The sequence below is a fragment of the Pelodiscus sinensis genome, chromosome 15 (assembly GCF_052426305.1).
Source record: "Pelodiscus sinensis isolate ZL-2025 chromosome 15, ASM5242630v1, whole genome shotgun sequence".
Lineage (NCBI taxonomy): Eukaryota > Metazoa > Chordata > Testudines > Trionychidae > Pelodiscus > Pelodiscus sinensis.
The window spans coordinates 26,322,652-26,338,896 of record NC_143066.1 but is presented as its reverse complement, the minus strand read 5'-3'; the positions used below and the strand labels follow the sequence as shown (position 1 = coordinate 26,338,896).

General features: G+C 43.3%; 1 protein-coding gene across 5 annotated transcripts in view; it reads right to left on the bottom strand.

Moving 5' to 3' along the window:
* The window catches only part of TRRAP (transformation/transcription domain associated protein), a 178,844-nt gene that overhangs the window by 53,747 nt on the left and 108,852 nt on the right, over positions 1-16,245 (bottom strand). For all 5 annotated transcript variants that reach the window (XM_075899522.2, XM_075899523.2, XM_075899524.2 and 2 more), the window contains 5 exons: positions 14,935-15,054; positions 14,337-14,624; positions 11,364-11,501; positions 10,857-10,969; positions 6,260-6,395 (listed from right to left, as the gene is read on the bottom strand). In XM_075899522.2, coding sequence (XP_075755637.1) covers positions 6,260-6,395; positions 10,857-10,969; positions 11,364-11,501; positions 14,337-14,624; positions 14,935-15,054 — 795 coding nt within the window. The remainder of the gene's footprint in view (positions 1-6,259; positions 6,396-10,856; positions 10,970-11,363; positions 11,502-14,336; positions 14,625-14,934; positions 15,055-16,245) is intronic.

The following is a 16,245-nucleotide window of genomic DNA, read 5'->3' as shown; positions in this document are numbered from 1 at the left end:
GGATTTCTTGTGCAAGAAAGCCCTATGGATAAAATGGCCACCAGAGCTTTCTTGCGCAAGACAGCGTCCACACTGCCATGGGCGCTCTTGCGCAAAAGCACAGCTCGCACATGGCAATGTGGACGTTTTCTTGCACAAGACAAGACTTCTTGCACAAGAAGCCGCAAGTGTAGACATAGCCAGAGAGTCCTAACTAAACAAATCCGCTCAGCCTTAAGGAATTCTTTTTCTCCAGATGAAAAACCTTTCAACTTACTTTCATAAAGATCTGGATAGTACTTCAAATTCAAAGTAAAAATAATCCAGTAATTATTACAGAACTGCATGTGTACAAATATACCAGAAAAAAATGTATTTGGGTAGCCACATCAATCCTATAAATTTTTTCCAAGTGATCTAAGTCTATATATTCTGAAATTTTTAAGTAATCCCAGAAGAAAAACTGACACCCATCAGTTGCATAATACAGATGGACTTTTAATAAAAGTGGCATTTACCATATACCTGGAACCTTAGGGATGCAGCTTTAAGGGTGACTTATTGTACATGTTTTACTTATTTAAAATTGTTTAAAAGTTTTCTCTCAAGTTAAAGTATCTACCTATGGTTGCATTATGTCTTAACTTAAAAAAATGTTTAGTAGCCATTTAGCTTTATAAAACCTATTTAAATCTCTGTATTCCTGACTTCTGAACGCCTAGGGGGGAAACACTTCTAACTGACTAAATATTTCCCCTATTTTTTTATTCTCTTACCTTCTTATCCCCCCCTCTCTCCCTTTGTACTCTGGACCCCATACTCCATTCATCTGAAGAAGTGGGTTGTGCCCATGAAAGCTCATGATACCATCTACATTTTTTGTTAGTCGCTAAGATGCTGCAGGACCATTCATTGTTTTTAAAGTTTTTTTTAGTTTATCGACTAACATGGCTCTGAATTCTTTAAATATGTTTGCTATATGCAGCATGTCTCCTGCCTTTTGATTGCTCTGTAACAGTCAAAACTTAGTGTATTATATCTAAAACACAATAATGAACTCTAACAAATCAGCAAAGTCAACAGCTGTCAGCTGCAAACCACACATTTTATCAATCACTATGTGAAAAATAAGATCACTGCACTCCCCTTCCACACCTGGTTCCTTATCTACAAACAAAGAAACAGTACCTGTGCCACTTAATGAATTTCAGAAAATCTGAAGGGAAGAGGGGAAATATTTACTGTAGGCTTTTAAAGGTCACATACTTAAAATAAGACTCACATTAAACTATAAAAGCAGATTCAAAACCTGTTATCTCCAATGCATTTAAACACATTTTGAATCTGAAGTCTGAAGACTTGTTTGATTTTTAAATCTTGGCACATTGAGGCTTATCAGCAGTAACTTCTGAAAGGTGTAAGATATGGAGCTTCTTACAGTAGCTCATATCAGTAATGCTAACTTGATGAAGTCATACCATGCTTTCTACCCCAGGTTCTTATTACCAGAAGTTAGTTAATTTGTTATAATTACAGCAGAATGGGGGCTATCCTGTTTATTGCACTCAATGTAGCATGTATGATTACCTGCCCTCAGGGCGGGTGGCATATACGTGAATTTGGTGCAAAGAGCTCCTGGCCCTCAGAGACTGTGTACGGGCTTTGGAGGCCAGGGTGGCTGAATTGGAGGAATTAAGGGAGGTTGAGAGGTACGCAGATGAGGTTTTCCGGGACACTATTGTATGAAAGGCTCAGGGAAGGAGAACATTCAAAAGGAGCAGAGGGAAATGATCCCATAGTTGGGACCCTCCTTCCAGAGGATGTTATGATATCCTCTTGCACTGAGGATACATCTCCAGGGGAGGGAACTCCAGTCATTAGGAAAAGGCAGGTAGAAACATAGATAGCTGGATTTGTGACAACCAGGAGAACTGTATGGTGACTTGCCTGTGCGAAGGCTATGGATCTCTCGAGACATCTAGATAGTCTTATGTGTAGTGCTGGGGAGGAGCCGGTGGTCGAGGTACATGTAGGTACCAATGACATAGGGAAGGGTAGGAGAGAGGTTCTAGAGGCCAAATTTAGGACCACCTCTATGGTAGCGTTCTCTGAAATGCTTCCAGTTCCACTCGCAGGGCCAGGTAGGCAGGCAGAGCTTCAGAGTCTCAATGCATGGATGAGATGCTGGTGTAGAGAGCAGGGGTTTAAATTTATTAGGAACTGGGGAAACTTTTGGGATAGGGTAAGCCTATGCAGAAAGAATGGGCTCCACCTAAACTAAAATGGAACCAAACTGCTGGCACTTAACATTAAAAAGATTGTAGAGCAGTTTTTAAACTAAGGGCTGGGGGAAAGCCGACAGGTGCGGAGGAGCACATGGATAGGACAGAGACATCTATTAGGGGAGGTTCTAGTCATAGAGATGCTCTATGTTCTAGTCAGGAGGAGAGGATGGAAGTATAAGTTGGCTCAGATGATACACAATCAAATGAAAAAGAGTCTAACACATCAGGAAATGGCAGACAGATAAATAGTGACAAATTATTCAAGTGCTTATACACAAATGCTAAAAGTCCAAATAGTAAAATGGGTGAACTACTAGTATGCCTAGTTTTAAAGGAGGATATTGATATAGACACTACAGAAACCTAGTGGAATGAGGACAATCAATGGGACACATTCATACCAGGGTACAAAATATATCAGAAGGACAGAACAGGTCGTGTTGGTGGAAGAGTAGCACTATATGTGAAAGAAAATGTAGTATCAAATGAAGTAAAAATGTAAATGAGTCAAAATGTTCCATAGAATCTACAGCATAGGAATTCCATACTCCAATAATAAGAATACAGCAGTAGGGATATATTATCGACCACCTGCTCAGGATAATTCAACAAACCACCAATAAAATCACGACTGATATGGAAAAAGTGAATAAGGAAAAGTTACTTATATATTCCCACAATAAAAGAACTAGGGGTCACCAAATGAAATTAATAGGCAGCAGGTTTAAAACAAACAAAAGGAAGTTTTTCTTCAATCAGTGCACAGTCAACCTGTGGAACTCCTTGCCAGGGGATGTGGTGAAGGCTAGAACTTTAACAGGGTTCAAAAAAGAGCTAGATAGATTCATGGAGGGTAGGCCCATTAATGGCTATTAGCCAGGATGGGTAGGAATGGTATCCCTAGCCTCTGTTTCTCTGGAGGTAGGTGATAGGGGAGGGATCACGTGAGGATTACCTGTTATGATCCCTCCCTCTGGGGCATCTGGTATTGGCCACTATTGGCAGATAGGATACTGGGCTCAATGGACCTTTGGTCTGACCCAGTATGGCCTTCCTTATGTTCCAGGACAAAAATTATCAGTAAAACCCTGAAAAAAAGTTGTCCTTCTGCCTCCTTCTCCACCTAACTTATCCTAATTACCTCCTTCCTACCTCAACTCCTTGCCCAGCCAGCCCAGTTCACCCCTTCAAGCTCCTCATCCAATTTCTCCTCTCACCCTCCTCTGGCTTCCCAGACCTCATCAAATCTTCCATCTCCCCTCCACACCCCTCCGAATCTTTGAGCATCTCTTCTCTCCTGGCTCCTTGTCTTTGCTCAGCCAGTCCAAGTTCTCCCCCAATACCCTAGCTCCTTGACAAATCAGCTTCCTATCCACCCATTGTTCAGCACAGTGGTGTGTAATCCAGTCAATCCCAAGCCTTCCCTCCCTCCCCACAGTTCCTCATTCAAATCTCACTGTGACATTTCCTACCTTCCTTTTCCATCCATGACTCCCAGTCCCATCCTCCTCGCCCATCCACTACCAGTCCCTCAATATTTCTTGTGTTAATATACAGTTCTTTGATGGGCTTTTATCGTTTCTGCTTTTTAATAAGATGGCGCTCTCCTTCATACTGACTGGGTCCCAGCAAGGGATTCACTGAGACCATAGAAGAGAGACTCCCTGCTCTAGTGCCTAACCCCCCTCCAGCGCAAAGCAGTGCTACTCAGACCCTCATTGGTTCAGGTACCAAATTAGCAAACAACATCACCTAAAAAAAAGACAGTAGTGTCAAATTATTGTTATATATCTATTTCACACAGCAAAAGGAAGAAATTTAAAAAAATCACCCTAAGGCAGACACCCAGCATGGAAAATTACAGCTTAAACAGTTAAAGATTGGCAAAGTAATAAACACCGGAAAACAGGGTCTTATAATGAGAAGTGTCAGGCAACCTTAATAAGAGATGGTGCTAGCGGCCCTGCCTAATATATGGTTGTTTAAAATGTAGTTTTAGAGTTTAGTGGATTTGTTGTAAAATCAATATTTGAGACTCAAATTGAAGTCGACTCAAAATAAGGCCAAATGAAAGGTGAAACCCAACAGTTACTTCAGAGGTCTTTTAAAATTTAAACAGAAAGTGGAAGAATATTAACACAGGAAGCAGTCCTCATCCAATAGGTGTGTCTGTATAAATATCCTTTCTGAAAGCAAAATAAATTGTGCCATTGCAGAGCAGAGCAATGAAATTTGAGGAAAAATTAGAACAGGTATTTGCCAAGCATGTAATTGCAGTATGTCAATCATAGCACATAAACAGCCTGCAGAGTCAGTTTGCAACACTGACTGGTACTATCAGCAGCCTGTGATAATAGAAAATACACTCCAAATCTCAGGCATTCAGTATTTAAAACGTAGCAAATAAAATGTCATGTGGGGCTTACTCAGTTCTCTTTTGCTCTTTTATAGACCCAGCACCAGTGTGCCACTCCTAGTAACCAGCATATTAATGACAAATGGGGGCAGAGAAGTTGCTTTTGTTGAAGTAGCTTGTGCATTAAATATTATGCAAATCATATCTGAAATGAAGTATACATTAAAATATACATATGTATACACACACAGACACACTAAAATATATACATTAAAGTCTACATTAAAATATATACAAGTTTTAGATTTTCAGCTTTATGCCCTAAGGCTGCCTTTGAGTTCTACTCCTGCAAGATTAACAGTGCGGATCTGGTTGAGGAAAACAACATAGCAGCTCTATCGCATACTTCCCATTTCCCCAAATCACCTGAAAAACTTGCACCACAACTCCACAGAGCTGGAGTCCCACAGTTGTGCAAGGAAGCAAATCCAGGCAAAACCCTGGCTGAGATGATTGAGTTGGGGCTGGTCCTGCTTTGGGCAGAGGGCTGGACTCGATGACCCCCTGAGGTCTCTGTCAGCACTGGGATTCTATGATTCTGACAAAACTGGGGGGTGTTTGCTTTACATGCTATTATTTCCCCCTCCTCAATCTCATTTTTTAGCAAAATGAAATGCTGACTATATCACATATTATGCTACTTCCCCTTCATATTATGCACACACCTGTAACAAAAAAATACCCAGCATAGGTCGGGGGGGGGAAATAACTTGCAAGAAGTTCAAAAAGCCAAGGAATGTAGGAAGGGGCACTGGACCACTATGCAAACCTTGGAATACCAGACTGCTCTGGAGTAAGCATCCTTCTCCCTACAAAAAGGGTCAATTAAGAGAAATCAAAATTTATCGAGACAGTTTCCTGGGTGCTTACACAGGTTTTCCTATGTAGGTGTCAATCTGGGCCACTGCACACCATAACAGACTATTCACAGTAGATGGTTGTGGAAGCAGTAATATTTTATTATAAAATTCTGGAAGAAAGATGATGGGAACACCTGGCCCTATGCAGAGGGCTGCTCCAGCCCCATAGGACCCACTGCAGGCAGGGACTGCTCCGGCCAAACCCTGTCCATGGTGGGCCTGCCCTGCCCTGCCCCCGCCCCACCTCCCCCCGGGTGTGGGTATAACCGCTAAGATTTGCAGCAGTTACAAAGTTTCCTTTTTAACCAACTTTTTATAGCCCTATTCCCTATATATCACCACTGCCCCCCCCCCAACATGTTCCCCAGTGGGCCACTCACTGCTTTTTAACCATGTGACACCATACTGTAACCTTCATCCAAACAGGTGACTAGTACCCTGCTACAAAGTATCAATTCTGAATTATAAGTAAGCTTTGTAAAGACACTAGGAGAGAGAGAGGAAGGGGGGGGAAGGAGAGACTTGAGTTTGTCTGTTGAAACAATATGCTTTGGTTGCCAAAATGCCCAGCTGTGTATTACATAGAAAAAAAATCCCTAAAGAGCAGTTTACTGCTTCTCTGAAATGAGTTGTAATGCTGAGTTGGAAGAAACACAATCAGTACAATAAACAATAAAACCAAACATTATCTCTGTACATTCTCAAACAAAAATATTCACCTGCACCAGTGCTTCCTTCATAGCAGTCCAGTTTGAGACCCTCCAGGCACATTCAAGTACCAGATAGGGATTTATATGGCCCTTGGATTGTCCATACTCTGTCAACGGTTCCCACTGGTTCAACTCTTTTGAGCAGCTATGAAAATGAAAACACAGTGTTATTAAGAGTTACTTAAAAGTGACTGCAAGTATTTCATATTAGGAGATTCATGTACATTTGAAACATGCTTAGAAGGCACTGGAATGGTTGTAAATAGACTGCAGGATTTAAAAAAAAACAGTGTCTCCACCAACAGCAGATTATACTTTTGCGTTGATTTACGTATAGCAGTTCTGAAGTCAATTAAGAGTGTAGCAGTATAATATTTTTATTCCCCTGAGTCACTCTATCTTAAACGTGCCGGACTTAGTTTATTTTAGTAACCAATTGTGATGGGGCATCTGCCCTGCACTGATCCTTTAAGGGGTAGAAACCCAGACCAGAGGAAGGGCTGAGAGCAAAACCCACAGCTGTGGCAGATAGTAGATAATTAGGGCCCAGTTGGGGCTACATAAATAAGGGCTCCTGGAGGGAGGAAGGGAGACTCTTGCTCTAGCTGCGGAGCAGGAGGGACCTGGCTGCTAGGGAAGCTGGGGGCTTCCTGGGACAGAATGGTGCTGGAAAAAGGCAGGCAGGGCTGGGGAGCTCTGGCCTGGCCTCACTCCCAGGCTGCAGGGCCTGAAACAAGGCCTCAGGGTTACATAAGAACGGCCATATTGGGTCAGACCAAAGGTTAATCTCGCCCAGTATCCTGTCTACCAACAGTAGCCAATACCAGATGCCCCAGAGGGAGGGATCACAATAGGTTATCTTCATGTGATCCCTCCCATCATCCACATCCACAGAAACAGAGGCTAGGAATACCATTCCTACCCATCCTGGCTAATAGCCATTGATGGACCTACCCTCCATAAATCTATCTAGCTCTTTTTTGAACCCTGTTAAAGTTCTAGCCTTCACCGCCTCTCCTGGCAAGGAGTTCCACAGGTTGACTGTGTGCTGAGTAAAGAAAAACTTCCTTTTGTTGGTTTTACATGTTCTGCCTATTAATTTCATTTGGTAACCCCTAGTTCTTTTACTGTGGGAATAACTAACTTTTCCTTATTCTCTTTTTCCATACCAATCATGATTTTATATACCTCTACTATATCCTCCCTTAGTCTCCTCTTTTCTAAGCTGAAAAGTCCAAGTCTTTTTAATCTCTCTTCATGGGGGATCTGTTCAAAACCTATAATCATTTTTGTTGCCCTTTTCTAAATCTTTTCCAATGCCAATATATATTTTTTGAGATGAGGCAACCTCATCTGTATGCAGTATTCAAGGTGTGGGTGTATCATAGTTTTCTATAGAGGCAATAAGATATTCTCTATCCCTTTTTTAATGACTCCTAACATTCTATTTGATTTTTTGACTGCCGCTGCACACTGAGTGGATATTTTCAGAGAACTATCGACAATAACTCCAAGATCTTTCTCTTGAGTAGTTGTAGCCAAATTAGTCCCCATTATATTGTATATATAGTTGGGATTATTTTTCCCAATGTGCATTACTTTACATTTATCAACATTAAATTTCATTTGCCATTTTGTTGCCCAATCATTTACTTTGGTGAGATCTTTTGGAAGCTATTCACAGTGTGCGTTGGTCTTAAATACCTTGAGCAGTTTGGTATCATCTGCAAATTTTGCCACTTCATTGTTTACCCCTTTCTCTAGATCAGTGCCCCCCAACCTTTTTGTGGCCAATAGCACATTCATGTTTTCAGAAGTGTGTGGCGGGCGCCAACAATTTTTCAAGGCTTATTTAGTATTTCTACATTAAATAATATGAAAAACATCATATTTAATATATGAATCCATAAGATAAAAAAGGTAATTTTACATGTAAAAGGTATTAATTAAATTATTCGGCAATTACTCTTTCGCCTTACCATGTGAATTTCCTATTTTCATATTAAATGTGAATTGGGTAAATTTGATAGAAACTTAATTTAGTTGGATAATGTTTATGTTAATTATATTGTAATTAATTTTTAAACAAAATTCTGCATTAATAAAAAGGGAGGGATGTCCAAATGCTGTTGAGCAAAAAAAGCACCCTCCCCCCCCAAAAAATATCATGGCACCTTTAAATCTCACTCTCCCCATCCCCACCATGTCTCCTCCTCTTGCTCCATCAGCTCCCCTGGTGCCTGCTGCCCCCCAACCTCCCACCCTCCTCTGCTGTCCTGACTCCTGCCCTTCTCACTGCCCTCAGCCTTCCTGAGACCTGCCCCCCTTCACCAGCCCTTCTCTCCCCCGCGCCCACTCCTCCAGTACCCCACTCTGATCATGTGAGCTACCCCCTCTCTTAACTACCCTCTCTCTTAACACCTCCCTCTACACACCTGCCCTGCCTCTCTCCTCTGGTGCTGGTCCCTCCCCTGCAGGTGTCTGCCCTTCTGCTTCACCCCCAGAATCCCCTGGCACCTGCACCCTCCTGGTGCCTCCCTCTTCCCTCTGCCTCCCCTCACCACCCTCTGCCCCCATTTCCCTCATGCCCCTGTGCTCTCACACATGACTTGCTCCATCTCCGGCTTCCTCATGCCCACCCCTTCTTTCAAGCCTTCTCACAGCATCTCCTCACTCTAGCCCCAACGCCCTTACCCTCTCCTCTCCCAGCATCACCCTGTCCCCGCTCCCACTGACACCTCCCCTCCTGCCCTTTTCCTCACTGCCTCCACTTGCCCCCCCCCCCCCGGGGCATTTGAATCTCCTCCACCCTGTCCCTTGGTGCCTTCCCCTTTCTTCTCCTGACCTGCCCCCCTCCTATCAGCACAAGCCCCTTCCTCTTCCACCCTTTCCCCCTATTCTTCCCCTCTCCTCCCTCCCTTCTGCTTTCCAGTTTGCAGGGCTGGAGTCTGCTGTGATCGGGCCCCAGAAGTCCCTGCAGCCTGGGCTCCAGACCACGTGCCAGACCTGGAGCTGGGCTGCTAGGCGTTCAGAGCCCCAGCCCATCACAACACGACCACCCCGCCAGGTGTGCTCACCGCCATCCCACCTCTAGTCAGGCACTGCTCCCCCAAGCACCACTCAGCACATCTCCTTCCTCCTCCTTCCCCGATCCACATCTGGCCGTTTTAAAAAATGGCGCCACACTGACGTGGCACCACCCCTTCCGGTACGTCGCACGTGACTTCATCCCCGGTGCAGTCCTGGCTCCACCTGGGTTGACGGCGCATGCTCACACCTCTCATAGCCATGCCCGCTTTCCCTCCCCTCGGCCCGATACCTTCCCCGGCCGGGGTCGGCTTGCCGGCCTCCTCGTTGGATTCCCTCGGCCCAGTGGAGTCTTCTGGCTGGGACAAAGATGCCAGCAGCGCCCTTACCGGCTCAGGTGCAGAAGTGCGGAGCCCTGCGGCTCTGTCCCTCCGGGCCAGTCCGCCCCTGCATTAGGGTGTGCCTAATGCAGACTAGGCGGGTGCCCATAAATGCCCCAGCGGGCACCATGGCACCCCCGGGCACCATGTTGGGGACCACGGCTCTAGATCATTTATAAATAAATTGAATAGGATGGATCCCAGGACAGACCCTTGGGGGACCCAACTAGTTACTTCTCTTCACTCGGAAAATTGGCCATTTATACCACAGGGATGTTAAATTTTATTACATTATGGTCGCTATCTCCAAGCAGCTGCTCCAAGAAGCAGTCATTTAAGGTATCAAAAAATGTTATCACTGCATCCCATCCTGAGGTGATGCCTATCCAGTCAATATGGGGATAGTTTAAATCCCCCACTATTACTGAGTTTTTAAATTTGACAGCCTCTCTAAGCTTCCCTGGCATTTCATAGTCACTATCACTGTCCTGATCAGGTGGTTCATAATATATCCCCTACTGCTCTATTCTTATTATTGGAGCATGGCATTACTATCCATAGAGATTCTATAGAACATTTTGGCTCATTTAAGTTTTTCTTCATTTGATTCTACATTTTCTTTAACGTACAGTGCCACTCCCACCATCACGACCTGTTCTGGCCTTCCGATATATTTTGTACCCTGGTATGACTGTGTCCCATTGATTGTCCTCGTTCCGCCAAGGTTCTTGGGCTGTGGGGAGGGGGCCAGGATAGGCAAAGGCAGCAGGTCCACCCCCTTGCCGATGATGAATGGCCACTTCAGACTGCAGTTTTCCCCTGAGGCAGGTGCTAGATGAAGACTGGCAGTGGGTCACTGAGGCAAGGTGGGTATACGGAAATTGCTGGTTCCCTGGGAGGGGAGGACTCCAGCGTACAGAGACTGATAAACACTGGAGTGGGCTCTGCCAGAGGGCAGTGTCCTGAAGAGGACCACGCAATCTGAGTGATGCAGGTCTGAGCTGGAGTGTGACATGAGGACATGGAGGGGCACTCGCCAGAGGGACGCGCCCTGCTTCCAAGCTAATTCCCAGTACCACCAGCAGGAGGCACCATGGCGGTGAGTGTCTGCCCTGTGACACCAATATTTTAAACTACTAGAGAACTTCTTTTATATAGCTTTGTAACAGCATCATTCAATACTGATTTTAAAATCTTACCGAATCCAATGGTCTTCCCAGAGTTGATACTCAGGGAATATAGCAGGGGAGGCATTATTTCGTTCATGTTCCTTTTTGGCTTTTTCCATAGCTTTTTCATAAGATTCTTGTGCCTTAAAACAAAAAACAAAACAAAACACTTCATTTTAGTTTTATAGGGGCTCTAAACATGTACCTATCCTGGCATTTTATTAAGGTGTTTTTGGAAGACACATACATAATTTTAAAATTCATTTTAAATTCTTTTATTATAACCCCCTATAATAATTAGGAAGATTAACTTATTTTTCTATTAATAACTTTATGCTTTTTGGTCAAATTAGTAATGAACTGCTGGAAACTAATTTTGATTATACTATAGCCTCTTAGAGACATCATCCTCAACTCAAAATAATTTTCTATTTGTGAACAAAGTACACATTTTGCAAGCTTTCACAGTCTGCTTACTCAAATAGTTAATCTACATAAATCAGGATTTAACAATGTGCTTATAACTGCAAATACTACCTGTTCAAAGAAGCCATGTTGTTCATAAGCAATAGCAGTTGCAGTCTCTGGAAATTTACAGCGCTTCTGCCATAGTCCAGCCCACATATCCTCTTCTTGTAACAGAGAATAAAGCTCAGCTAGGGAATCCAGTATTTCCTAAAAAATACAGCAAGTAATAAAGCACATACTTCTCAGGTCAAAATGTTGTTGTAATCTTCTGTGATCAATTTTTTTTTATTAAGTAAGGGTATGTCTACACTACAGCGCTATTAATTCAAAATAGTTAATTTGAATTAAGCTAATTCGAAATAACGCAACTATACACAAAAACTACTTTGAAATAGCACATCCACACTGAGTGGACCGTGAACCGAAGTTAAGGCTGGCCGGAACCAGTGCTGCAGGACATCAGGTTAGGACTTAGTGTGTGGAGCTACTGTCTGAGGCTAACTGAGCTCCGGGCTTAAAGGGACTCTACCCCCATCCCAGACAGACAGTTCTCAGGGTTCCCCATTTGCTTGTCTACCTCGATGAGGGACAGCAAAGCAGTCCTGGCTTGGAGTGCTGAATGCCTGAACTCGGGAAACCACAGCACTCGGCCACATGGAGCCAGAGCTGCCCCTGGGCACGCTGGTGAGTCTCGTTGGGTCACTGCCATCAGCCCGGCTGCACTTGCTGCAGGCTGCCATCTGGGGGTCCATCGGGAGGCTGTCAGGATCCAGGAGGCTCTGAGGAGAGTGTCTACCTCAAGGAGCCCTCAGAGCCTCCCCGGTCCTTCCCTCCGGGGGCTCGTGCCCCATTCCTCCCTCATGTCCTTCCACTTTCCCCTCCCTAGCCCCCTTTCCTGATGTCAAATTAAAGACATGTGTGTTCAAAAATAGAAACTGGGTTTATTGAACAAAACTGGGGGAGGGAGGATGAACCTCTGGGGTGACTGGGAAAAGGAGGTAGGAGAGGGGGGAAGAGAGGGTGGGAGAGAGGAGGGGGAAACCTGGGAGGAGGGAGCTGGAAGGGGGAAGCAAGGGGAAAAAGGGGGAGGGGAAGCTCAGGGCTCAGGGTTGGAGGTCTCACCGAACCAACTTGATTTTCATGCAAACCTGCTCCGAGGTTCGCATGTGTTCTTTGATGGCCAGGCTGGCAGCTAACCTGCCATAGACAGCCGCGTTCCTCCATCAAATGCAGAGATCATGGACGTTGGGGGTATCCTCCCCAAACCTGAATAAGGTCCATGATCTCCAACCTGGACCAGGAAGGCGCCCGCCTTCTCCAGCCCCTGTCAGGCTCCTGGGAGCTGGCAGACTGTTCCTGGGGAGTGGTGGAGAGCTGGCTTCCAGTGGCTTGCTGGCTCATATTCAGGGGCCCTGGTGGCCACTGCTGGCTCTGGGCTGGCAGGCTTGGAGCTGGCACAAGCACTTTGTCCATGTTCTATCCCTTTAATGGCTCTGGGGCTGGAGGAGAGGAGAGTAAGTTTTCCTGGTTATGCCCAGAGTGGCCACCAGGGCTCCCTGGGAAGGGCTGGACGCCCCTTATTTCGAATTAAGTGTCTACACAGCACTTAATTCAAAATAGCTATTTCAAATTTGGCGTTACTCCACGTAGAATGAGGTTTACCAAATTTGAATTAAGGGCTCCACTATTTTGAATTAAATTCGAAATAGCGGTTTGCATGTATAGACACTATTAAAGTTAATTCGAAATAACAGCTGTTATTTCAAATTAACTTTGCAGAGTAGACATACCCCAAATGTCTTACACATTAAATCATGATATTTGGCATGCTTAAAGTATGATATAAACCATTCAACATATTGTAAATGAGACAGACAAGAAAATGACAGTTAAATTTTAAATATGACATTTTTAATTATATGTATAGACCTCCACTGTATGATCACCCTTTAAAAACCTAGGAAGTAAGCAGTCTATTATCATCTGACATTTTAAAAAAATAACAGTTCACCATCGGCTTCTCTCAAAACTTGCACGTGTTCAGCTGTCTTGTCTCCACTAGTATATTAAGTCATATTATGGCAATTAACATGATATTCTACACATTATTGCACTTAGTATGGACAGATACTTCCATGGTTAACTTGTGTCAGCTAGCTGAAGTTCAAGTGCTTTGGAAGATAGGGTCAAAATTCAAAATCATCTAGACAAACTAGAAAAATAGTTTAAGGTAAATAGAATGAAGTTTAATAAGGACAAATGCAAAATGCTCCACTTAGGAAGGAACAATCAGTTTCACACATACAGAATGGAAGCAACTGTGTAGGAAGGAGTACTGCTGAAAGGGATCTAAGAGATAGTGGACCGCAAGTGGACCATGAGTCAACAGTGTGACATTGTTGCAAAAAAACACATTAATCTGGGATGTATGAACAGGAGTGTTATTAGCAAGACACAAGAAGTCATTCTTCCATTCTACTCTTTGCTGATAACGCCTCAATTGGAGTAGTGTCCAGTTCTGGGCACCACATTTCAAGAAAGATGTGGAGAAATTGGAGAGGGTCCAGAGAAGAGCAACATAAACAATTTAAGGTCTAGAAAACATGAGCTATGGAGGAAGACTGAAAGAATTGGGCTTGTTTCGTTTGGAAAGGAGATGATTGAGAGGGGACATGATAGCAGTTTTCAGGTATCTAAAAGGGTGTCAAAGAGGAGGGAGAAAAATTGTTCTCCTTAGCCTCTGAGGATAGGACAAGAAGCAATGGGCTTAAACTGCAGCAAAGGAGGTTTAGGTCAAGGTGGTTAAACACTGGAATAAGTTGCCTAGGGAGTCTGTGGAATCTCCATCACTGGAAATATTTAAGAGCAGCTTAGCTAGACATCTATCAGAGATGATCTAGATGGTGCTTGGTCCTGCCATCAGGGCAGGGGACTGGACTCAATGACCTCTCAAGGTCCCTTCCAGTTCCAGTATTCTATGGTCAAGTTAGCTTACTAAAGGTGGAGTAGATCTATCATAATTGAAAAAACATTATGCATTACCTGTTGAGGAGGAGTTATGCTTTCCTGCTCATAAAATTCTGTTGTCTGCTTAGGTTTAATCTGAAGACTCAAACCTTTTTCAAAGGCTTGATGTTCTAGCATCAATGTGGAACGGAACCACAGGTTGTGAGTTTTACCCAAGTACTTAAGCACACAGGGCCTGATGGGAATGGGAGGAACACACTGTGACATTGCTTCCACAAAACAGTTTAGTGCACTTGGTTGGCAGTCTCGCTGCACTTGGTGGCTACCACTGCATAAGAAAGGGCTTATTTCACCTGCGAGAGCCTGGAATATAAAAAATGGAAACAGTGAATATTTCATTCAGACCATTCCAATACTGAAGTAATATTTGAAGTCTTACTAATGCCATACAGATCAGAATTTTCATATAGTAGTTAAAACATGAAAAGATTAATTCCCTTTGAAAACTGAAGAGGCCAATTTCTTTAAAAAAAAAAAACAAACAAAATTAAGATGTATAGCAACAAGAAACACTATAAATGGATCTTTTAAAGTGAAAGAACAAGTAATTATGGCAGAAAATTATCTACTAAAATGCAGCTACTATTAGAAAAGACTAAAAAATTATTCTTACATGTTGCTGTCTATCAGATAAGATCTTCCACAATCGGGAGAAAAGCTGGATCCAAGTCTTCTCTGCTAATGGTGTAGATATATGACACAACTGAACAAAAGCACTTAATAATGCTCCAGTCTAGAAATAAAAAGAAACAATTAAGGCTGCAAAAGAAAAAAGTACTTTCAATGAATCTGCACCATGAAAGAGTTACTGTATGATACTGCCCAGCAGCTAAGCTTCACCAAGACACGTGGGAAATTGTGTTATTTACTTTCCAAAGTGTTCCATAACCAATACAATTTTTCAAAAATTTCCCTGAAGTAGAAAGAGAAAACTACAATGAAATAAATGTAATCCTATTTGTGTTAAGACAACAATTCATGACTATAACAGCTACAAGGAAGAAAAGAGAAGAGGGTGATCATTCAGGTTGCTGATTATTTGGTGATAAGACAAAACAAATGCAGGCTATGGTGCATCTACACTTCCATGAAGATTGATGCTCCAGAGGTTGATCTGGCGTTCAATCTAGCAGCTCTGGTAAGAACCAGCTAAATCAAATACTGAGGGTGCCCCGTTGATCCCGAGGAGTAAGGGAAGTTGACGGAAGAACTTCTCCCATTGACCTCCCACTGTGGGGCTGCTCCAGAAAAACTAATGCAAGGTATATTGACTCCAGCTATGCAATTCATGTAGCTGGAGCTGTGCATCTTGCACTGATTTTCTCTACCAGTATTGACTTGGCTAGATTTACTCATACGATCAGAGAATCACAAAATAGCACTCATCTAGCAATTAGCCACTTATGAAATAAGAGATGGCAGTAGTTTTCTTATCAATATATAGTTCAATTTTAAATGCAGGAGGCATATTGGAAAAACCCTAATTTATGCATACTGAACTTAAGACCCCATCACCTGATTTCACCCATTCCAATGCAGGATTTATTTTCCAAGTTTATTCACCTTTGGCCTTTAACACTTACTACCAGCAAAACAGTACATAATTTCCACCAACAAAAGTAACCGGAAAAAACAATTAGCAACATTTCAAATTGTCAGTATAACTAAGCAGTTCCCACAATTTTCCTTAATACTGTAAAGGCTCTTATTCGGCTTGTTTAGTCTCAGGGCTTTGGACATTAATCAAGACCTTACTTTTGCTTGTAAAAGCTCAAGACTATTGAGGCCAAAGCACTCAGTACCACAGACACCATGGAGCAGCAGTGGCAGCCACGAAAGTGACACCAAATATTTAGTGGCGGGATAAAGCCAGGTAAAATGGGCTACCAACATTACATACCTTGAATCTCTGAGCTCTACTGTT